General features: G+C 46.5%; 1 protein-coding gene across 1 annotated transcript in view; it reads left to right on the top strand.

Moving 5' to 3' along the window:
• PRKG1 (protein kinase, cGMP-dependent, type I) overlaps window positions 1-24,812 on the top strand; it is a 408,071-nt gene that overhangs the window by 254,520 nt on the left and 128,739 nt on the right. The window contains exon 5 of the mRNA XM_010007771.1: window positions 12,994-13,057. Coding sequence (XP_010006073.1) covers window positions 12,994-13,057 — 64 coding nt within the window. The remainder of the gene's footprint in view (window positions 1-12,993; window positions 13,058-24,812) is intronic.

Raw genomic sequence — 24,812 nt, 5'->3', positions numbered from 1 at the left:
CACTTTGTACCTGAAGTGTGTTGGGGATTGTGGTGCATCCGCGTGGCTTCTCCAAACCTGAGATGCTCCAGTAGGAGGGTTATGTTGGTTGGGCACCATGGTCCTGACAGGGACTTTGGGATGAGCCTAGGCGTAGGGTTGCAGCTGCTCTCGACAGAGATGTCTTCTGATGGAGAACCTGGGAGCTGGTGTGAGGGCTGCAGCCCCTAGATGGGCTCTTTCTTGGAGGAAATGCTGAGGAAGCAATAAGCAGAATAGGGTTCCATGGAATCATTGAAATTGCCTTCTCAGCACGTTGGCTTTGGGTTTTTTTTGTTACCCATTCTATTGCTTGCCTGTCTGTAATGTTCCCAAGATCAGGTTTTCTTAAACAATTAAATTTTCAAACCTTATTTCAAATCTGTCAAGCTTATTTGATTATTTCTCCACCATGGTCCAAGCCACTTGAAAATCCTCTATTCCTGCTGAGCTGTGCTTTGTTTGCAGCAAAAGAATTAATAAATGAATGCTGGGGAGACCTACTGTGCATAGCAAATGTTGGACCCTTGAGAGGGAAGGGGTTTTACTGAGGGGAGAAGAAAAATCAACAACCTTGTAAAATCAAAGATTAAATCGTTCTTCTCATTTCTTGGATTTCTGAGGCTTATCCTGGAGGAGAGGAGTGCCCCTCATGGCTTGAGAGGTGTTTCCAGGGTATGTGGTATGCTCAGCCTCCTGAAACAGGTAGTACTACATGGAATCAGGGAGTTGGCAGAATTGGAAGGGACCTCTAGAGATCATCTAAGTCCAACCCCCCTGCTAAAGCCCTGGAGCACATCAGACAGGGCTGCATCCAGAGGAGTTTGGTTATCTCCAGAGGAGACTCCACACCCTCCCTGGGCAGCCTGTCCCAGGGCTCTGTCCACCTCACCTTAAAGAAGCTTTTCCTCATATTTCAGCAGCACTTCCCATGTTCCAGCTTGTGCCCGTTGCCCCTTGTCCTGTCCCTGGGAACTACTGAGCAGAGTGGGGCTCCATCCCCCCTGCACCCACCCTGAGATACTTGTAGGCATTGATAAGGTCTCCCTTCAGCATTCTCCTCTCCAGGCTGAACAGCCCCAGCTCTCTCAGCCTTTCCTCATCAGGGAGATGCTCCAACCCCCAACCATCTTTGTTTCAAGTAGATCCAAACTGAACTCAGGCAACTTGATGATCTCAGAGGTCTTTTCCAGCCTCAATGATTCTGTGATTCTGTGAAAGGTCCCAGTAACATCTTTTAAAAGGCAGTCAGAGATAACAAAGCTCCTCTGCAGAAAGACAAAGAGCAACAGAATTCCCAAGAGGACAAATAAAAGCCATTAGGAAGGAGAAATTAAGACAAGCAGCCATCTGTGAACCTTCAGAGCTTGGCAGAGGATAAATGTCCTGATTTCCACCCCCAGATCAATAATGTGTTTGACCCACAAGGGAACACACTGCCCAGAGAGTGACTTTTCTTAAAATAGGAAGGGATTTGCTGGCTGGGTATTTTTGACTAGGGGAAATCTCTAGTCAGTGTTGGGCTTTTGTCTCCAGCTGAGTAGTCATTATTCAGTGGCTCTGCAGGCTGGAAATGAGGAGGAAGGTCAATGTGTTGGGTTAGAGTCACCAAATTGGGCTGGTTAGGGTGGCCTGGGGGTCTCAGAGTACTTGCTGGTGTTACCTGGGGTTCACACCATCTCTTGTCTTCAGGAAAGGTCTGAAGTGCTGGTCTCAGGTACCCTGAGATGAAGTGACATGGGGTCATTTGTGTAGTTTCACACAAACCTGGTTCCACCATGACAAGGAATGAGCCATTTCTTTACTCCAATGCCTTTTTCATAGCTTTTGTCTCTGTGGAGGAGGTAGCTCAATTTTTGGAGGACTATTCTTTCTGACAATCTACTGACCAAAAAGATACTACTATTTATTGACTTGTCCCTCAGTGAATTGTCTCAGATCATAGACTCACAGACTGGTTTGGGTTGGAAGGGATCTTAGAGATCATCCAGTCCCAACCCCCTGCATGGGCAGGGACACCTCCCACCAGCCCAGGCTGCTCCAAGCCCCATCCAACCTGCCCTTCAACACTGCCAGGGATGGGGCAGCCACAGCTTCCCTGGGCAACCTGGGCCAGGGTCTCACCATCCTCACAGGGAAGAATTTCATCCTCATGTCTGACTTAAATTTCTCCTCTTCCAGTTTTAATCCATTACCTCGTGTCCTCTCAGTACAAGCCCTTGATACTACTATTTACTGACTTGTCCCTCAGTAAATCATCTCAGATGCATCTGTCCATTGGGAGGAGCTCGAGTTGGCCAGTTCTGCTGCTCTTTGTTGCATCTGGCAGTTGATGAGGCTGCCAACCATGTGCCAAGAACATGTCAGGCAGGATATCCTTATTTTATTATCCCATTTTATTCATTTGCTACAGTGCAAAAAGTCTTCTGACTCTTCCTGTAATGAACAATAGCAAAAAACCAACCAACCAAGGTATTTAGCTGTTGTGATGGTTGCTTTGTGAGTTGTGTAGATTTGGCAAAACCCCTCTGTTGGGAAGCAATTTTTCCTTGAAGGTTCAATATGAGGGACCCAACTCTCAAGTTCCTTTGGTTTGGTGGGTGCTGAAAGAAGTTGCCTGGGAGAACGTGAAGCTCTTGTGATTCAGATGACCTGAAAAATGTTTACAGCTCATTTTTCCTTTTGTCTATGTGTAATTCTGGAGACAGAAAATGATGCTCCTCTTTTTAATATGTTCATTTCATGGTGAGGGTGAAAAGGAGGGAGGTGGGAAGCAGCATTTCAGCAAAGCAGGGCCCAGGCTTTGTCAGAGCCTTCATGTAAAAGAGATGATTGTGACAATTTGCTGTCAAGTGCAGCAGAGACACAACTTAATTGGGTTTGAAGGTGATGTAAACACCCAATGTGGAGGAATGGGACAAACAGGCTGTGCATGCAAATGCAGCGTGTCATGTCTTTGAGCTACAGGGTCTTTAAATTGTCAGTGTTGAAGGATCTCTCTTTTGAGACCCAGCACAAGAGTCAGTCACAAGTGTGTCTCATGTTCTAGGTAGAGTGTTAGCATCTCGTGTGAGAGGATGGTCTTCTTTTGGCTTCATTCTGGTGCTGCAGGGATGCATTTGTAGTGTCAGTGGAGATGCAGAAGTGGGAATGGGGACCCCACCCAGTCCAGGATTGTCCATGTGAAGGATGAGGGGTCACTTCCCGTGAAATCTCCCAGAGCCTGGGAGGAAATGCTGGAGGGAAACTCTGTGACAGTGAATTGTTCTGCAGAGGTGTTAATGACATTTCTTGTGGGCCATGGACATGTTGGTTGCAGGGTCATAGAACAAGTTGCAGGGTCATAGAACAAGTTGCAGGGTCATAGCAACAAAAGTGTGAGGCTTCTTGCCACAGCTCTGATCTTTAATAGCCCATAGAGAAATGTTGGGAAGGATGGGTGGGTTGGAAGGTACAGAAGCTTTCTTTTAGGGCTACAGGTGTGATTTGCTTTGCAAATGTATAGAAATACCAGCTGCTACAGCAGAAGGAATCCCATAGTGTCCTCCAAGGGTAACAGCAGGTGTAGGTCTCCTCATAGGCTGGCACTGCTGGGTGGGGTAAATCCTGTGTCCTGAGTTGAGCCACCAAAAATGGGCCTGCTTAAAGTTTAGTGATGTTTCCAAAGTAGTTGTTGCTGTTGGGTGTTTGTAGCTCTCTGAGAGCAATTCTCCCTTGCAAGGTGACAAGTGTGAAACGGGTGAAGGGCTTTACCAACCTGATCATTTCTCTCCTTCTCTCTCATCACAACAGCAACAATTTAATTGTTGGGGGAAATTGCAGCATCTCCCCAGTGATGGCAAAATGAGATGTGGTAGGAGGGCTGTCTCTGGTAATGAACCCCTGTCAGGGAAAGCCAGGGATTGACAGGAGCTGTGGAAATAATACTCCAGAGTCCCTTCATCTCTGAACATCATTATTACCCTTCCATCAGGGAAGGGAAAAGATGCAGCCCTTCTCTCTTGCTTTGCTTTAGTCTTTTGCTCATAAGGAAAAGAAATGAGTTCATCTACTTTCTGCACATTTCCCATTTTCATATGTATAGAAGCTCTCAGTATATAACCAGGTATCTGAGAGAAAAAGCTTCATTACAGATTCCTTTGAGGAGTGGATTTACCAGGAGAAGGTCTGTGTTATTGGTGGCACAGCTTTGGAACTGGAGCTATAATCTTTTTCACTCTCTCTGAGATCAACAATTGCAAATTATTTTAATGCCTTTGTGCTACTAGCACAGCAGACAAGCAGTCTGCAACACCTGCAGAGCAAATGGATGATCTCTGCCTTAAAGTTGGATTATATGAACTGCTTTCCAGGCCAGGCAGGAGTGTAATTAAGGTGGGAGGCCTTGGCTGTTGGTCCCCATTACCCTTTTCCCTTCTTCTCTAAGCAAAGCCTGCAGGAAATGGCTTCAGGAAAACTAGCCCTGACTTACCAATTACATCTGTAATAGGGTAAGGATTGAGTTTCTGGAGACCTACATGCACCTGTGCTGAATTTATGTTCTGCCACTTCTGGTGTGATGGGTGCTACGTAGGAAAAACAAACCAAAGCAGTTTGTTCTCCAAAAAATACTCACTAAGCTGATGAAAAGGAGGGCTGTATTTGGATGCAACAGTCTGCAATCCAAAAGGAATGTACAGAGCCCCCTGGCTCTGCACACTTGCCTCTCACACAGAGGCCTCCAGCAGCTGTCTTGGCTCCAGGCACTGGTTGCAGCTGTTCTCACTGTTCCAAAGAGACTTCCTCTCCTACCACCTCCACAAACATGTTTGCATTTGCTCTCCAGCAAGGTGATACTCAGCCCAGTCACTTCGGACACTGGATAGTCCCTGTGGCATCTCCAAGCACCCTGGGAGATGGTTTTGGTGATGATCAGAATCATAGAATCACAGAATCCTAAGGGTTGGAAGGAACCTCGAAAGCTCATCCAGCCCAACCCCCTGCCAGAGCAGGAGCACCCAGAGCACATCACACAGGAACGTGTCCAGGGGGGGTCATCACTGAGAAAAGCCTAACTCCGTCCCCCTGACACTCACCCCTTACATATTTGTAAACATTGATGAGGTCACCCCTCAGTCTCCTTTTCTCCAAGCTAAAGAGACCCAGCTCCCTCAGCCTTTCCTCATAAGGGAGATGTTCCACTCCCCTAATCATCTTCGTAGCTCTGCGCTGGACTCTTTCGAGCAGTTCCCTGTCCTTTTTGAACTGAGGGGCCCAGAACTGGACACAATACTCCAGATGTGGCCTCACCAATGCAGAATAGAGGGGGAGGAGAACCTCTCTTGACCTACTAACCACACCCTTTCTAATGCACCCCAGGATGCCATTGGCCTTCTTGGCCACAAGGGCACATTGCTGGCTCATGGTCATCCTCCTGTCTACCAGGACCCCCAGGTCTCTTTCACCTACACTACTCTCCAGCAGTTCAGCCCCCAACCTGTACTGGGACATGGTGTTGTTCTTCCCCAAATGTAAAACTCTGCACTTCCCCTTGTTGAATTTCATCATGTTTCTCCCCGCCCAACTCTCCAACCTATCTAAGTCTCTCTGAATGGCAGCACAGCCTTCTGGTGTGTCAGCCACTCCTCCCAGCTTAGTGTCATCAGCAAACTTGCTGAGGGTACATTCTATACCCTCATCCAGGTCGTTGATGAAGATGTTGAACAACACCGGTCCCAGTACCGACCCCTGTGGGACTCCACTAGTCACACACCTCCAACCAGATTCTGCCCCATTGACTACAACTCTCTGACTCCTTCCTTTCAACCAGTTCCTAATCCACCTCACTTCCTGGTCACCAAACCCATACCTGATCAACTTTTCTACAAGGATGCTGTGGGAGACGGTGTCAAATGCTTTACTGAAATCAAGATAAACCACATCTACCGCTCTACCATCATCTATCCACCTAGTAATTTCCTCATAGAAGGCTATGAGGTTAGTCAAACATGATTTACCCTTGATAAAACCATGCTGACTGTTCTCAGTGACCCCCTCATCCTTGATGTGCCTGGAGATAGTGACAAGAACAAGTTGTTCCATCACCTTTCCAGGGATGGAGGTGAGGCTGACCTGTCTATAGTTACCTGGGTCCTCCTTCTTGCCCTTCTTGTAGACTGGTGTGACATTTGCTATTCTCCAGTCCTCAGGCACCTCTCCTGTTGCCCATGACTTACTGAAGATGATGGAGAGTGGCCCAGCAATGACCTCCACCAGCTCCCTCAGCACCCTTGGGTGTCCAGATTGCTCAACTGATCCCTAACCCAATCCTCATCTACCATCAACTCCTCCTTTACCTTGACTTCTTCTGGGGCTATATGAATCTGAGGCTCATGGGGAAATCCTGCAGGAGTAAAGACAGAGGCAAAGAAGGCATTCAGCACCTCTGTCTTCTTTATATCCTCTGTCACCACAGCTCCCACCTCATTCATCAGTGGGCCAATATTGCCTCTAGTGTTAGTTTTGTTAGCTATGTATTTGAGGAAGCCCTTTCTATTATCCTTAACCTCATTGTACAACTCCCTGACCAGGATGGAAATGCATTTGTAAAGTGCTGGCATGAAATGCCACATGTGGGGTGATGCAAAATCCAGGCAGGTCTTGCTTTGTGCTTCTGCTCTCTGCCCTGGGTTAGGGCTCACTCCATCCTCAGCACTTTTTGGCTGGAAATGGCTGTGCTGACATAGGTGACAGGGACCAGATGTGTACTGTGAGATGTTGCATAGGAACAATCTCCTCCAGATCCCACTGTAGCTGATACCAGCCAGATCTCAGCACAGATGACAACGTGGGACCACGTGGGATTCTCTGCCACGTGTCCCAGTTTAGAAAAGCAAAGCCGAGACAACCCTGAAGATTGCACAGTCAGGTTTTGTGAGCTTTGATGAAGGCAGAAAACACATTCCTTAGTTCATAGAATCATAGAATCTTAGGGGTTGGAAGGGACCTGGAAAGATCATCTAGTCTTTCTTTCAGGGCTCCTGATGGAGCAGCAGTCCCTGCTCTGACCTGGCTTGGTGGCCACTGAGTGCCTGCCCATATGTAGCATTTCCAGCTTGAGTTGTTCAAAACATCAGGGTTTGGGAGGGCCCCAGAGGAAGCCTCAGCTTCTGCTGTGTAAGATTGAACCTCAGCTCTTTCAGAGCAGACAGACAGTTTTGTCGGGGCACCCAAATGTGGTCAAGCAAGGACAGGAACATTTTTCAACCTTCGTTCCAGTTGGGTACAAAACCCAAAGAGGAGTTTCAGGGGATGCAGACAGACTTCATTTCCTTTTACTGATCTCTTTGAATCTTTAAACTCTGCTTACCCCTCTGGCCAAGGCTGAGACAACAACTGCTGTTGTTCCAGTGCCAGCCAAGAATAAAAGAGAAAGGGTTTGTTTTGGAGTTAATCCATGAGGCCACCAACTCCATCCAGCAGAGCTGGATGATCTAGTGGGAGGTGTCCCTGCCCATGCAGGGGGTTGGATTTAGATGATCTTGAAGGTCTCTTCCAACCCAAACCAGTCTGGGATTCTATTAACAGTGAAGGCCCTTCGAAAGTTTGGGCAACAGGTCTTGAGATGCCTTCAGGAAGTCAATAGCTGCTTGTGTGTTGGGCTGAGGAGGTAGCCAAGAGCCCTGCATAATTTTCATGTCTTCTGGAAGGTAAATGACCTGTTGGAGTGCTGGCATCTGGGCCACCAAGTATATTTTAGGGTGAAATCAACGCCCTGGGTTGCAGCCAGGATTATTTGGGAGCCTTTGGGGGTTTAGAACAGGAGCAATCCCATGGGATGCAGCACAGGATGAATCAGAGTATTGTTATACAGGGTTTTGGTTCTACCTAGAGGTCAAGAGCACATCCCCAGAGATGGAATCCTGACCTTCCCACAGCCTTCCACCACTTTCAGGTTGGGCACAGTATTGCTTTTGGATTGGGATGGACATTCTGGCACAGCTGGTTTCCCCTCTTTTGGCAGCCTCTGTTCAGCTCGGTGAGCTCTGTGGGAAAACCTGTCACTTCCAGAACCACCCAGAGGAGCTGCTGTGCTGTTCCTGCAGACACCAACCAGTTCCCCATGGTGTCCTCACTAGCCAGGTGGGCTGCCATCACCTACAAAATATTCCACAGCTAAATCATGTGGCAGATGGGCAGCAACAAGCCACTTCTGCTTGCCAGCATAAGCAAGAGCCCTGGGACAGGCTGCCCAGAGAGGTTGTGGAGGCTCCTTCTCTGGAGACTTTCCAGACCTGTCTGGCTGTTTTCCTGTGTGATGTGCTCTGGGTGTTCCTGCTGCAGCAGAGGGGTTGGACTGGATGATCTTCAGAGGTCCCTTCCAACCCCTGTGATTCTATGATTCCAATGAGATTTGGGGCAGGGAGACTGGAGAAGGTCAGAGGTTGCTCCTCACACTGTCACCCATGATGGCAGTCCCATCTTTTGTGAGAAAACATGGTGATGTGTGTGGGTCAATTTCAGAAGATAATCAGGTTTATTTGCATTTGCTGTAACACTTAATTTCCAGAAGTGCTGGATCTGATTTCTCTTGTTGTGTGCTACCAGCACCTTCAGAACGTGGCCTGGAGGCATCTCCTTTTGTGGACCTTGGACTGGGCTTCTGCAGTGGGGACAGGGAAAACAGAAGTAGTTTGGGAGAAATTCTTTTTAACACCCATATCCCCATAACTAACTTGGGGTGCAGAGGGTGGTGGCTGCAGGTGAGTAGAATGTCAGCTGTAGAAGGGTCTCCATTCCATACCCAGCTTTATCCCATATCCTCGTCACACAGGGGTGGGGCTTTCTGACTAATCAGTGTTAGAGGCTTTGGGTGGTGGAGTCCTGATCACCCTCCAGCTCTCTGCTTTGTGGGGGAAGAGCAGCAGAGCTGGAGCCTCTCAAAATCTGGGGGAAGGATTAGGCAGCAGAGAAAGTATCTTCCCTCTGGGCCAAGAGTGACCAAGGTGTTCACCTAGATGAACAAAACAGGGTTCCCACCTTAGCATGCGTGTGTTGGAATCCAGATCTTTCCCTTTCAGGGCAACTTGTCAGTAGCCTAATCAGGTCAGGTGGAGAAATTTCTCCTTATTATATGGAATAAGAAGCAGCTGGAGAAGATTCACAAGGGGCTTGGGTAAGGCGGCTATTAGGAAGCCCAGCTCAGGAAGAAGAGCTGAGCAAGCTGGTGGGCTGAGTCTGCTGGCAGGTGCAGTTCCTAAGCAAAGTGAGGGATGGAAGAGAAGTGGATGGAATCCTTCATGTGTGGTTCCGGTAGGAATAAGTGTCATGAGTTTTAAACTTTGTGGAAAGGCTTCAGATTTAGGCCCCAGAATACTTATTTGTTGTCTGTAGCAGTTCCTACCACCTAGAATAGATGGATGCTTTAAGATCTTCATTAAAATTTTAAGAGGTGTTTGGGGAAGAATTTGTCAGAGAAAGATGGTTTTGCTTGATCCTGCTGTGTTAGGGACAGAGCAGATCATTTCTTGGGAAGATGAAGCTGCAGTTGCTGGGGTTTCTTCTCTTGTTGGTAGTGAGCACACCTGCCCTCAAGCTCTGAATGGTCTCTTAGATGTATTTTCAAATTTCACAAAGTGGTGGAGAACTGAATTGGGTTTTTCTCTTATGCTGCAACACCTTGAAAGATTTCCCCTGGCTCTTCTGCTCCTGGTTGGCTTCCCAGCCCATGGTTTCCCACTTGATGCTCAGCTCTTGTCCTCTCAGCTCTCCCTTTAATGCTGAAGCTCCATTTTCCTTTAAGTGAAAACACCCCCATGGAAATCTGCAAAATGTTGGCCTTGGCATGCAAGTATTTAAATAATACAGGCAGGTTGGGGGGGGGGAACAATCTGTTTTAGGAATCTGTGCAATGTTGTCACAGAGAGTGAGGGGCTGTTTTTATTGACCTGGAGGGTCAACCAGCATTCAGTGCTTGTTCTTCCATCAGCTGTCTTGACCTGAGTTGGTGACATCTTTTAACAGGTCAGTAAGTGTTTTCTTTTATGAAAGCATTTGTTGACTACAGGAGTTTTTTTGGTTAAGAAGGGGTGGGTAGTCATGCAAGGCCTCTTTATATGGGACTCAAATAATAACGTGGCTGCTTTGTCACCTGTAGCTATTTGGGAGGATACTTGGCCCATAAGAAACCACAATCAATCTGTGATATTAGTTGCCTCAATCTGTGATATTATTTGTGTCCCTCAGTGACACAGTTGGAGCTTGTTTTGTTGACAACTTGATTTTCTCACTCTGGTAAAGTTGTGAGCGTTTCTCATAGGAAATTTTCCTTGTTTGCTTAATATCCTGAGTTTTCCACAAGAAGAGGAGGATTTGTTCAGAGCTCAGATGTTGTTTCTGTTCCTCACACAGTTGGGCTGTCACAGATGCCTTTTCTACCCGCCCTTGTATTGTACATGAAACATCATCTGTAAAAACATGATGCTGTGATGTATTCTCCCCCAGTCTGGGAGTGTAAATAGTGCAACAACAGTGACATTGGTCCAGATGTCTGGGGGTATTACCTCTTCCCATCACATCCTCATTTGGGAATGCTGGAGCTGCTGTAATGAGCTTCCATTTTATGCTGAGGCCCAGACATCATGAAAATCTCTTTTTAGGAATTTGGTTTTTTTGTTCTGGTGGACCTGTGTGTTTCTGCTGCCTAAGGAGAGCCAGGTGCTGGTGACAGCACGAACAATCAGACTTTATGGGCTTAGTTGGCCAGTTCTGGCTTGTTACCAGTTAACTCATTAACTGAGATGATGTTTTGTTTTGTCTCCCCCCCAAACATTCTGATTCGCTGCAACACAGCAAACATAGCATATGTTTAAGCTACTAAAAGCAATTTCTGCTTTAGTTGTGCCCACAAATGAAGTTTGGTTCAGACCAGTCCCTGGGGTTTGCCCTCAAGCTCTTTGCAAGGTCTTCCAGACCTCCCTTTGCTTTGTTGGGTGGGGTTTCTCTGAGTGCAGAAGCAGCCACTGAATTTGGGCATCCAGAAAGTGTTTGGGGCTCATGAGACATGGGTGGGGTGGTGACCCCAAAGGCATATGCCAGGACTTGCTCTCCAGAGTTCAGGGAAACAAAAAAGGGCTGTGTTTGGGCTGGGGTTTTGAGCTTCCCAAAATGTGGAGAGTAACTTTTAGGCAGTTCCATGATCTAAAGTAAGAAGCAAAACCTGATGTGGAAGGGAAAACAGAATTAGTTTGGGGTAATATTCACCTCTGAGCAGGGAACTCCTGCCAGCAGCCCCCTCCCTCCTCCTGCTCCCTTTGCACCTGATCATCAATGGTCCTGAAGTCGAGGCATTTAGTGTCACTTGGGAGTTTGAGGAACACCATGTTCCTATGGAAAATGAAGAATGAGAGACTAAGGGATTGCAGAATCAGACTGTTGAGGTTGTCAGGGTCCACTGGAGATCACCTGATCCAACCCTTCTGCTCAAGAAGGACCATCCAGAGCTGGTTTCCCAGGACCATGGTCAGGTGGCTTTTGGATATTCTGAGGAGGGAAACTCTAGAAACCTCGCTGGGCAACCTGGAGATGCACCTTCAAGTCTAGATTTACTTGCAGGAGATTTGAAGACCCAAAATTGTGTCCCTCATCCTGCTCCAGACTGAATTAAATCTCAGTCTGCTGGACTCTGGGCTGGTGGGTCTTTATTGTTGCATCATCCTCTCACCTTCACTAGCAGGTCCAGCCCAGCTTGGGAGACACTTGCCCAGGGTAATGCAGTGAAGTAAATACAGGTTGGGTGGAAAATACATCAAAAACAGCTCTGGGCAGGTGAACTTGGGGATGATGGTGGACAAGAAGCTCAGCATGGGCTGACACCATGTGCTGGTGCCCAGAAACCACCCTTGTCCTGAGCTGCATCACCAGCAGGATCAGGGAGAAGATTGTCCCACTCTGCTCCACTTTGGGGATATTCCACCTGGAGTACTGTGCCCAGTTCTGGAGCCTGTAATTCAGGAGGGACGTGGAGCTCATGGAGCAAGTCCAGAGGAGCCTTTGAAAGTGATCTGAGGGCTGGAGCAGCTCTGCTCTGGAGCCAGGCTGGGAGAGTTGGGGTGTTCAGCCTGGAGAAGAGAAGGCTCCAGGGAAACCTTAGAGCACCTTCCAGTGCCTGAAGGGGCTCCAGGAAAGCTGGGGAGGGGCTTGGGACAAGGACAGGGAGGGATGGGATGAGAGGGGGTGGTTTAAAACTGGAAGAGGGGAGATTCAGTTTAGACATTAGAAGGAAATTCTTTGCTGTGAGGGTGGTGAGAGCCTGGCCCAGGCTGCCCAGGGAAGCTGTGGCTGCCCCATCCCTGGCAGTGTTGAAGGGCAGGTTGGATGGGGCTTGGAGCAGCCTGGGTTGGTGGGAGGTGTCCCTGCCCATGCAGGGGGTTGGGACTGGATGATCTCAAAAGTCCCTTCTAACCCAAACCAGTCTATGAAATGATGCTTCTATGAAATGAGCAAAAGTTGCCTTTTTGGCAAAAGAAACCAAACTTGGATGTAAAATCCCCAATGAAATCTTGAGTGCTGGCATGTTGCCAACCCCTTTCCCTCAGCAGCTTCATGCTCTTAATTCCTTTTGTCTTTGTGTGGTTTCAGTCCATCTTTTATCTGCTGCTGGTCAGATCTTTTCTCCCTCTTTTTTTTGAGGGGGGGGGGGGAAAGGGAAGCAGAGAACAATTTGCACAGTCATCCATGGGACTGAGCAGGTTTGTGGCACAGATGAAGTCCAGTAAATCCTTAAGTGATTTTAGGTTGATGACCAACTCTATGGGTGGTTCTCCAGGTAACAAAAAGATGTATCTTGGCTGCTAGAAGGCCAGAGTGTCACTCTGGTTTTCTGGTGAACACTTGTTCATCCCCAAATGATGAGAACAGAGGTTAGAGAAATGCAGGTGGATTTACTAAAATAGTAGGTAGAGGGATCCATTAATCCTGGTTTCTCTTGTCTTGCAGTGTTCCCACATTCCAGAGCCTTCCTGAGGAGATCCTTAGTAAGCTTGCAGATGTCCTTGAAGAGGTAAGTGCTTTTAATTTTGAGAGCTAATGAGTTCAGAGCCTGGGAGACTCCTGGTGCCAATATCCAGGTTTTTCTCTCCAAAACAGCTTCCCAGTTAGGGTTGAGTGATGTGGGGCAAGATGGGCTGGGTGAGAAATGAGTTTTGAACAGAGCTTGTGTAGTTTTAATTGGATTTCTCCAGTTTCCTGCAGAAGGGAAACCACCTTCTCCAGCCCCTGCACCACTGGTGGAGAAGGGGGGATGTGGAAAGCTTGTCTCCTTTCAGATTTGATAGGACATGTGGTAAAGGTACTATCATGCCTGGAGGCCTCATGGAAAAACTATTTCCATAGGAGTTAAGCAGAGAGGGGACATGTAAAACATGTTGAGATACTTGATGGTCCAGATGGAGCTGGGCTGTTACCTGGCTGTAACTCTCTCCTTAGTGTCTGGCTTTGAAGGAGCTTTTACTTCAGAAGAACAAATCAAACTCTGCCACCCCCAACCACCCAACCCATACAAACTGCAACCAACCAATTAAACCAACCAGGAGAACCCACCACCCTACCCTAAAAACCTCCAAACTGCCCAAAAAGCACCAAACCCCGTCTTGCCCAGGAAGGGAATGTGGGAGATGAATATAAAAATATGAGAGGCAGCTTGACCACTGGTTATTCACACAGTGACCTGTTCTGGGCCTGGAGAATTGCATGGAATTAAATAGTACAGAAACTGTTCATAAAACTTTTCCAAACCCAGCCCTGTGTGATTTAACTGCAGCCAATCCCTGAGTACAACACTGGTTTAGTACAGTCCTTACTGGTTTTGCTCCTCCTTGCCTTGCCATCATGAGCAATCATAATAATTGTGTTTAAAGACAAGTCTTCACCTCTGCCATTGATTTTAAACAATGACATTTAAGTTGATTTCCCCCCCCAACTTTGCTAGGACATTGTTGTTTCTTTGCCTTTTTATTTAGTAGACAGATAAATTGTGTGCTCAAAAAAATCAGAATAATTGCATATTCATGGATGAGTTTTTTTCTTCCCTTTACTGCTGGAGAAGTGCTCAGATTGAGAGAGAAAAGCCCTATTATCTCAATATGCTGGGAGTTAAATCTGCCTTTCTCAAAACCCTGGGCCTAACCAGACTGAGAAGGTTTTGTTTGCTTGGCTTACTTAACCATCATGAAGCTCCTGAGCAAGTTAAGGAAAGAATCAAGTCAATGAAACTTCCAGGGACACTTAAAGTTTCATGATAGGGGGAAAAAAAAATCCTGACAAACATGACTGAAGAAATGAGGCACAAAAGCAGCAGCTTTGGGGGTAACTCTGTGTAAATCTTGGGGGTTGAAGAGATGGTAAGACAGCCCAGTCATCCCAGCTGGGATATGGCTCCTAATCTGCTTGAAATTACCCTTGTTGTTCCCTCTGGGTTTATCCTTCATAAAACATACCATAAACCAAAAGAAAAGCCACATTACATGGTTTATATTTAGTTGTCTAATGTATCAAAGCAGCATTAACTTGATTTTTATCTTCTCTGCTGTACCAAGGGTTGGGTAGAAGTGACTGGGCACAATTTGAGGTGGGGGGGGGGAAAATAATTTCTTCATGTCAAGATTTCCTGCCATTTTTCTTTTGATACAGGGCTGTGAATAATGCAACACTTCTGTCCCACATTCTTTAAATAATGTTTTAAAATGGTTAACTACATCCTAGAAGCAAGAAGCAAGGAAGAAAAGCCAGGGTTTGATAACAAGTTCATTGCTAGAAGTAAATGCAACAAGTTCCTGCCCTAACTTGAATGAACCAATTCTCCTTCCCTTGTGGTGGGCTCTGGTTTGGGGAAGATCACTCTCCATGGAACTGCTCCTCATTTATACACAGCAGAGTAGAACCAAGGCCACTGAGTTCTGCTTTTCCACTTTTAGACTCAGGATACTGATGGTTTTGCCAAGAAATCCTCTCTCAGGAATTAGCTTCCTAGGGCTGTGATTCCCCCCATTTCCTAGTCCTGGGGGATTGTGGTTTCTGGGGATCATTGCAGTTGCCACTAGTGTCCAAGCAGCTTTTTGTTGCACCTGTAGCCCCAGTCCCAGATTTGGGAATTGCTGCAGGATCCTGGCACAGTCTTTCCCAGCACTCAATCTTGACCTTTGTCTTCTTCCATTACATTTTAAAAATTATTATTTCTCAATGTCATGTATGAATAAGCATCAATATAACATGTAGTTTATATCTATATATATTTTTATATATTCTGTATGTGTATACTATATATGGTGTTTGTGTATATATAATTTATTAACTTTTAGTATCTTAATATATTGTGAGTGTATTAACATTTCTCAAGCCCTTAGGTGATTTGCATGGCAGTGAGTGTCCCTTTTAGCACAGCAATTGATTTAATTGTGTTGTAAAGCTATCCCTGCTGGAGCAGCATTGCCTGGGCCCTGTTTTTATTGTGCTGTTTATCCTGCTTGTCAAACACAATGTCTGAGTTAATAAGTGATATGTTTCTGCAGCTGGGGACTTAATTCTTGTTTCACTTGGATTTTGGTAGCTCAGTGTCTTAAGGAGATGATATTTATGTCTGCCTGTAGGACAGTCCTCTCAAATAACAGGCAGTTCTTTGCCCAAACCCCATTTGATGCAAAGTTCTTGCAAGATTCATCCAGGTTATGGGGTAGGATGAGAAGAGAGATTTAAAGTAGTGGGTGTTAAGTCAAAAGAATTGCTCTGGTTTGTGGCCAGCTCCCCCTCTGCTCTGCATGAGGTGGGCTCTAGGCTGGGGGGAGCTGGCTGGGGGAGACAAGGGTTCATGGTGCTCATGAAGGACCCTAATTCATCAGTTACTCTATCCAGGAAACAGTTTGAATCTTCATTTTCTAGCAGAGAAAATAATTTCTGTCATCTCACCTTTGCTGGGGTGCAAGAGGTAGAACCAGAGTCTAGTAAAAGCTTAATACTTTTAATTTTCAGAAGAGAGTAGAATTAGTGTGATCCCCAATATTTTCCTATTATTTTTCCCCTCGTGCCTGCTTTCTCCTGTTTTCCTCCAGCTGAAAAAGCCCTTTTTGACCTCCCCCTGACTCCTCAAGCATCATATCCTGGGCTGCTCCTCCAAAAAAGATCCTGCTGCCCAATACCTGTGTGTGCTCACAGTTGCTTGACAGCATTGAACCAGTGGCAGAACAGTTCCCTGCCTGATGTTTGGGGAAGAAAACCAGCATTTTGATGTTTAAATATTGGAGGAAGAAGGTAGTTGGAAAAAGCAACAGCTTCCAGGGTCCTGCTTAAGCAGAGCTGTGTGCCTTACCCCCCTGAGTGTCTGGGATTAAATACCTGGGCTGGTATTTACTGTAGGAACATCTTTGCTCTGGGTAAACACAAATCTCCTTTGGCAAACAGGAAAAAATGCCTTCTTGTTCTTTTTATTCATGAGGCATCTGAATATTTTCCCTTTCCGTGGGTGGAGGAGGGGAATTTATTTTGCAGATAGAAAGACTTGCTGTAGATGATGAATAGCCAAGCTTAGAAGTCCTTTTATTTCTAAACCAGAAAAGCTCTGAAAATGCAAAAGCCTGACCTTTCCTTCCCCATTTTTCAAGGCTTTGAAACAATTGATGGTTGTCTTCTCTGATTGTGGATTTGATTTTCTTTGAAATCTAAGAAAACCAGAAAAAAAAAAAAGGTCATTGTTTTCCATCAGCCTTAATATCCATCATTTGTGTTACCAACACAATGGGTGTTTGGTAGTGAACACTTGTTTCCTAAGACTCTGTAGCCTTCATGGCTCTTTATTAAGTGCGTAGTTTGTATCAGAAAGGAGCAAAATACTGGTTTATTTTTATTTGGGAAGTTAAACTGCATTGAAACATCCTCAGAATAATTTAGAGCAACCCAAGTGCCATCCATGTAGGAGTGTTCCTGCCAACATCTAGGGTCCTGTCCCCTCTTCCAGCCCTAAATGGGTGTCTAGAAGGTGTTGTCTGAAGCCCTGTGGGTTATGGGGCTGTTCATGTTTCATGGCCAATGTGCCATCTCACCTAGTAATTGTCTGGAAGGCACTGATGTTGCCAGTCTTGTCTTCGTGGGTTTAACTCTGGTAAATGAAGTTGAATCCTTAGTGGAAGAGGATGGTGAGTCTGTAAGGAGTGGGACCACTTGCCAGGACCTCCCACCATGACCATCCATCTGGAAGAGCTTTCCAGCAGCTCAGCAGGAGGAAATCAGTCCTGGTTGTGAGAACAGGGAAACCAGTGGGTGGGCAGCAGCACAGCCCAGCTGGAGATGGTGCTGGAGATGAGGAATGTTGGGCTGAAGTCCTTGTCCCTGGCGTGGCCAAGGAGGGCTTGAGCTAGTGGTGGGCATGGCAGCATTTGGAGGCTCTGGGCTGGCATTGCCCTCCCCCTGGCTTTTCCCCCTGCCCTCCCCCTGCCTTTCCATCTTGATGCTGGATCTCATGGCCTTTTTCAAGAGAATCCTCCATGTCATTCATATGTAAAGCTTATATCCTGGGAATATTTCTATCTAAAATAAGCAGCTTGGGTACCAATAAGTTTAATTAAGGCTGCTTGATCTTGTCTCTTTGGAAATCATTTCCAGTTGCTTATGATTTTGATGACTTCTCCATTCTATCTCAGATGATCCCCTGTGGCTGCTGCCTGCAGGTGATGCTTCTCATTCTTATTTTCCCCCCAACACAAACCACTGATCCTGTTTCAGAGGAGGAGGTTGCTTTGCTCCTATGTCAGGGATGGGCTTAATCCTCTTAAACATCTTTCCCAGCTCCATTGGGTTGTGTGGGGCTTTCAAGGGAGGGGAAAGGGGCAAGAACTTGGGGAGCTGGGGCAAACGGTCAGTGAGTTGAAAGTTTTGGAGTTCTAAATACACAGGAAGGCATTTTTCAATTCCCTCTCTAAATCCTGTGTACTTTGTTCCTTCCCTGTTGGGGATTTAGTGTACAACCCATGTAGGATGGGTAGGGATCTGAGCAGCTGGAGGGACAGAAAGCAACAAATGCAGTTTCATTTTGGTTACCAAAGCACTGGAGCCTCTTCTTCTGTAGATACTGCCTAAACTAGATCAACTGGATTCTTCTTGGGTGCTTGGCCAGAACTTCTTGGAGGTGGCCAGAACTCCAGGTAGCTTTGCCATATACATATTATTGCTGTGTCTATACTTTTGTTTTGTGATATATTGCCAATATAGAATGTTTATGCAATATATAGTGAAAGCCATGGAGTCCAACCCCCCCCCTACTGCAGCAGGGACACCCAAGGAAGGTCACACAGGAACGTGTCCAGGGGTGTTTGAATGTCTCCAGAGAAGGAGACTCCACAGCCTCTCTGGGCAGCCTGTCTCAGGGCTCTGTCACCCTCACAGCAAAGAAGTTCTTCCTCATGTTGAGGAACATCCTGTGTTATAGTTTGCATCCATTCCCCTTTGTCCTCTCACTACACACCCCTGTAATGGATCAGAAGTTCTTAGGATGTCTCCCTTCAACAGAGTCTGAATGCAATCCTCCTTTTCTTACAACAGTGAATAGAACAGGAAAAATGTGCAAAATTAATTAGCTTTCCATAGAATCAGTACTTTTTTTCTGTCTAAACCAGATGAAGAATCACTCTTGGGTAAAGGAAACTAGGTCCGTGTCATCCTTTGCTGCTCCATCCTGGAGATTCTGCCTGGACCAAAAGGTGATGGGCAGCAACTAAATATTGATCTGATTCAGAGGCCCAAACTGGATTTGGAGGGGGAATTAGAAACAACCAGGGAAGAGTAAATTGTTTAGCTTAGGAAGCATCGGGTTTTATTTGATTATTTATCTTTCCTGATTAAAGCAGGAGCCCTGTTGAGGTGTATTTACCGAAGGAGCTGGGGAATGTAGTTAGAGCAGTGCTGCCCATGAGGGCAACAAAACAGATTCAGTCACCATGGATTCAATCCTATATGGACAAAATTTCAACTTGATTTGTACTTCTATTAATTTTTTCAAATGGCATGCATGGAAATACAGCTTTGGTTTTGCAGGTGCTGCAGGAAAAAAGCTTTTTGAGTCTGCTGCTGCTGCAAAAAAAAAGGCATTGGAAAATAAACTGCAGTTGGAAAAAAATTATCTGCAAGGGTAAAATACTTAGTGACAGTGTCTAAAGCAGTGGAGTGGAATAGGATCCTCTTAATTTACAAACTTGGTGTGGCTTTTAAACCTATGGAATGTGTGTTGACATGTAGTGCCTGGATTTCCCATTGCAAATCCCAGCTGCTCAAAGGATCCAAAGCAATTTCTTGCAGCCTGAGAAATAAAAGTGCTGCTCTAATTGACAAATAGCTCTGCCTCTTTCTGCTTTTATCGAGTGCAAAAGGCAGATATAAATTACCTAAATTAAACTTCTAAATGGAGGGGAAGAGAAATGTGATAAATTCCCTGTACATGGTGATGCTGGGGAGAAAAGGTGTCATTTTGATGCAAGTTTTTTATTTCCTTTTGCTTTTCTTTCTTGTAGGCACTGACCATTTTGAGCAATTCTAAATAAGCTTGTTCTTAATTACCCCAGCAGAAGAAAGGAGTTCTGGGCTCCTCACTTCAAGAAGGATCTTGAGGTGCTGGAGCAGGTCTAGAGGAGGGCAAAGAGGCTGGGGGAAGGACCAGAGGGAAAGTCTTACAGGGATGGGCTGAGGGAGCTGGAGGTTTTTAGCCTGGAGATAAGGAGGCTCAGGTGGGACATTCTCACTCTCTTCAACCACCTGAAGGGAGGTTTAGTCAGGTGGGGTTGGGCTCTTTTTCCAGGCAACCAACAACAAGACAAGAGGGCCTGGCATGAAGCTGCACCAGGGGAGGTTTAGGTTGGACATCAGGAAGCACTTCCCATGGAAGGGTGATCAGACATTGGGATGGGCTGCCCAGGGCAGTGATGGAGGCACCAGCCCTGGAGGTGCTCAAGGACAGGCTGGAGGTGGCACTTAGTGCCATGGTCTGGAGATGTGGGGGTGTCAGGTCATGGGCTGGACTTGATGGTCTTAAAGGTCTTTTCCAGCCTCAATAATTCTGTGCTTCTGTGACAATTTCCCTGATCCCTGCAAATCTATGTCAGGATCCTCATCATTCACGTATGTCTGATAATGACCACCCAGCTTGGTCTGTTCTTCTGCAGTGGTAGCAATGAAGGAGGTGTCTCTTTACCCAGCAGTTAGGAGAGCTGCAAAACTTCTGCTTAGAGGGTGATAAAGGTGAAGAAAATCTTTGTGTGTTGAAGAGAGCACTTGGAGATGGTGAAAGTGAGACCCTTGATGCTCAAGTAGAGCTTTCTGGTCTTAGAGCAGCCCTGAGAAGGTCCCAGCAAGCTCTTCATACATGCAACCAAGGCATTAGTAGATATTATTGCCTGATGAAGTAACTTGCCAGCAATTCCAGCATTTCATCAGGTCTGTCTAACCAGGGCACAAACCTTGTAGCCAGATTTGAGGCTGTTTATTTTCTTTGAAAGGAAGTTGAAGAACAGCAGCATAAGTTGCCTATTCAAATTTGCAACCAAACTGAACAAGCCCCTTAGGCTCCAACTCCAAAATGCATGTAGTAATTTGGGTAATTTCCATGGCCACTCCATCCTAGGAGAAGTGCAACCCAGGAAACCCAAATGAGATTATGTTGATAGGGACAATGGTGATTTTTTTTGTGTTTTCTGCACTTGTCTGGGATCTCATGGCCCTGCTTTGGTTGGGTGGGAGGGGGGTGGGGAGCTGCCCAATGCTGGCTCTGCAAACACAAATCAACCAACGCATGGCTGGTGGGAGGAACAGGGATGGAAAAACAGACTTGGGGGGGGGGGAGAGGAGCAACGTCCTTCCTGAAATGGAAACTCATGTGAATACTCAAGATAACAGTGGCTTAAATATTTGTCTGGTTCATATGAGTGTGGCTGAGTTAAAAAAAAAAAGGTGCTGGAAAGTCAGGGTGTAATCAGGTCCTTGACTGATTGGCTCATTTTTTCTCACTTTTATTGCTTTTCTGGAAGGGTGATGAGTGCAGGAAGCAGTGGAGCTCCCTGTGCCACCAGAGCATGTATGTTCCTTCAGAAAAGCAGGAGAGGAGTGTTGGAAAATAGGGAAAGCTTTCTGCAAATATTGGTTTAGGCTTTAGTGGAAAGATGGGGTTATTAGGGATGTGTGAGGAGGTGGCAGTATCTGTGTCCTTTCCAAAACACAGGATGCACAGAGGAACAAGCTCCAGCATCTCTGTGGCCAGGACTGGGGATGGGCTGAGGCAAGGATGGTATCATCACAGCCCTGCTCACTGTGAAGGGCAGAGAGGAGTAAATGGCCCTGATGAACCAATGACTAAAAAAACCTCTTGTCTGAAAAGCAATAACCTTAGAGCCCAGACGGGGATATTTTTGTCCCCAGCCAGGTTGATGTGTCAGTGCTGGAGGCACTGATGCTTTTTTTCATGAGTGCCTCTCAGGGAGGATTTGCTGAACATGTGTTTTCTGCTGATCACGGGAGTGCTTTCTTTAGGAACAGCTTAATATTTGGCAAATATGTCCTGAGGGTGAGTTTTGAAATAATTTGAGGCATCTTGGGCTCCCCTTCTGCTTTGTGTCCCATCCCTGGGCTGGAAGGGACTGAGCAGGTCTGGTGGGCACCAGCATGGCAGGGTATGGTGTGCCAGGCCTCCAGTTGAGCAAGAAGCAGTCTCTTGTCCCTGCTGCACCCCTTTCCCTGCCAAGGTCTTGGCTAAGTCCTCCCCTGGCTTTTAAAACCTTAGGAAGTGCCCTTGCTGCTTTGCTGAGACTGGTCTCCTTTCCAAGTTCCTCCACTGACCAGCTGGGTCCTCCTCTTGCCCTTTCTTCACAAAATCTCTTGCCTTTTTGCCCATGTCCTCTCCATCCTTTACCATCAATCCCCTCTTTTCTAAATTGAAGTCCCTGCAATGAGCTCACCTGAAGCCATTTCCCCACCTCCCACCTGCTGGTCATAGCTTGAGGTCTTCTCCTGGTGAGACCTACTGGGTGGTGGTGGTGGGAGCAGCTGAGGAGCACTGCAAAGCAGCCAGTTCCAAAGAGCTTCTGCTAAATATGGTTTGCAGTTGGGGAATTGTGTTCTCTTTTTAACTGGTTTTCATCAAATGGATGTTGATAATCCTCAAGAACCATCTTGCATTTACACTGAAAACCCCAGCAGCTTCAGAGGGATCATCTGCTGGAGGCTTTTCCACAGGGAGCTGGATTCCTCTGGAGATAGGAGTTGATTATGATTTAATTTACTATCAGAAGTACTTCTGCCCTTTTCTCTGGGCTTATTTCCTAAATCAGAAACACAGGACATTGGGGGGGGATTTTTTTTCCCTCTGCAAACAGTAAAATCTGCTGCACCCCAGCTGGAGAATTCCATCCCCTCCAGCTACCCTAAGCACCTGCATTTATGCATGAATGTAAATCTACAGGAGAATCCCAAAGGACACTCAGCAAGGTGGGAGTTTGGGGTTGTGAAGAGAAATTTCCTCAGCTCCTCGTGTAGCCTGGTAGCTTGTCCTGCTGTTGTGGACAAGCCCCATCATGCTCCTTAGCACCCACAGCCTGGCTGTTCTGCAGCAGGAGCAGATGCAGATACATCTCCAGCAATGCTGATGCAAAAGCTGGTGCTGGAGTCTGAATTTCCAAGTGTGGTATTTGACTTGTGATAATTTTTTGTTAATGTATCCTTTAAAGAGTTTCATAGTTTCCCTGGTTTTTAGCTGCCTCTTGAGTAGCATCATCCTTTCCAAGTTGTGACTCTGTCCCCCTGCCTTAGGCATCCTTCTCTCATCAATCACAGAATCATGGAATGGTTTGGGTGGGAAAAGGTCGTAAAGATCATCTAGTCCCAACCCCCCTGCATGGGCAGGGACACCTCCCACCAGCCCAGGTTGCTCCAAGCCCCATCCAAGCTGCCCTTCAGCATTCCCGGGGCTGGGGTAGCCACAACCTCCAGCCAGATCAGAGGGTTAGAAAAATCCACCTCAGCCAGGAGGTGGTTGATCAGGGCACGTGGCCACAGCATCATGGAACAATTGCCAGCAGGAGACAATAAAATACCTACAGTGCTGCTTTCAGCTCCAGTATTTTATTTTTATTGTTATTTTCAGCAACAGTGGCTTGAGTGGCTGTTCAAGCTTTCTGTGCTAAGTTGGTGGCAAGACACTAATAGATAAAGCTCCTGCAGGGTTTGGGGTGTGTTTGCTTTTTGACAGGTTGGATTAAACCCAGCTCTGGCCTATCTGGGATATATTTTTATGTTCTCTGTAAGCTGGTACTTCAGACAGGCTGTCACAGCTAGAAAAAACCCAAAAGAACAGGGAATTGTTGTTGGGGTTTTTTTGTTGTTTGTAATCTTAGATGTTCTCCAGGGTTTCATAGATATGAGAAAAGATTATTTAAATCCACTGTCAGACTTGCAGACTATCTTTTAGAAACACCTAGGATGGATTGGAATTTTTTTTACAGCTCATGGGACAACAGGGAGGTCATAGGGTGCAACTCAGGAGATCCAAGTAAACTTTTCTCCTCCGTGGTCCCACATGTCCTTTGTTTTCCCATATCCATTAGTTCAGGGTTTCCAGGCTCAGGAGGCTTGGCAGGCTCCATTCAGGCACCACATGTTGGGATTCTGGTTTTCTATACATTTTATTTGCTGCCTTTGCCTGCGGACAGATCATGGCTAATGGATGGGTGGTTGCTCTTCACTTCTCATGTGGAACAAATACAGTCTCTTTGATTCAGACTGAACTTTAATTCAACTCTGTGCCTCTGGTTTTGCAGCCCCTGGGGTCCAGCTCAAGCCTCTCTCCCCTCAGCACCCAGAACTGAGGCTGCTGCCACCCTTGGGACATGGGTGACATCTAGATGTGAGGAGGAGATTCTTGAGTGTGAGGGTGGTGAGAGCCTGGCCTAGGTTGCCCAGAGAAGCTGTGGCTGCCCCATCCCTGGCAGTGTTGAAGGGCAGGTTGGATGGGGCTTGGAGCAGCCTGGGCTGGTGGGAGGTGTCCCTGCCCATGCACAGAGGTTGGGACTAGAAGATATTTAAGGTCCCTTCCCACCCAAACCATTCTATGATACTGTGGGCAGTGCCTCTGGGTCAAAACCACTGCAGGGATTACCCTTTCCATGTAGGTAAGTTGAAAATGGAACTAGAAATACAGATTATTCATTAAGTAAGAAATACTCTTCTAAGAAGAGTCCACTTGTTTCTAGTGATGGATCAGCATCAAGATCTGGCACTATCTGACTCCAGTGCCATGGGCAGGGCACAGAGTCTTAGAGCAGAGGAGCCCTTTTTTAATAATAATAATATAATTCTTGGGCTACAGATTTTAAGATAAAAGGAAACTGAATAATGCTGAAGAGCTCTTATCTATGAAACAGACCCCCAGGAACCTCTGCAGAAGTGTCCTGCTTTGCCCCCATGGCAGCCATGGAGCATTTTGGGGGCCTGGCATCAGAATGAAAAGCAGCTTTTCTGACAGTCTGAGTTCTCCCAGCTACCTTGGGATTTCCAGGATGGATCTCCCTGTGGATGAGGTGCTTGTTCCATGTCTGGGCAGGGGGAGAGGGAGGCTGAGACCTTGGCCTTGCTGTGCTGCCCTCGCAGGAAGCTGCAGGCAGCTTTGCCTTTAATAGCAGTTCCCAAACCCCCTGGTTCTAACCCACTTAGCACTGGTTAAATACATTTGTAGGCTAACGTTGGAGGTAAAGAACCCGAGAAACAAAATCCACCCTTGTGCTTATTTGAAAACA

This window comes from Chaetura pelagica, unplaced genomic scaffold, assembly GCF_000747805.2.
Source record: "Chaetura pelagica isolate M959 unplaced genomic scaffold, ChaPel_1.0 scaffold251, whole genome shotgun sequence".
In the NCBI taxonomy this organism is placed as follows: domain Eukaryota; kingdom Metazoa; phylum Chordata; class Aves; order Apodiformes; family Apodidae; genus Chaetura; species Chaetura pelagica.
Note: the sequence above shows the minus strand (reverse complement) of the source record. Positions and strands in the feature narration are given on the sequence as shown.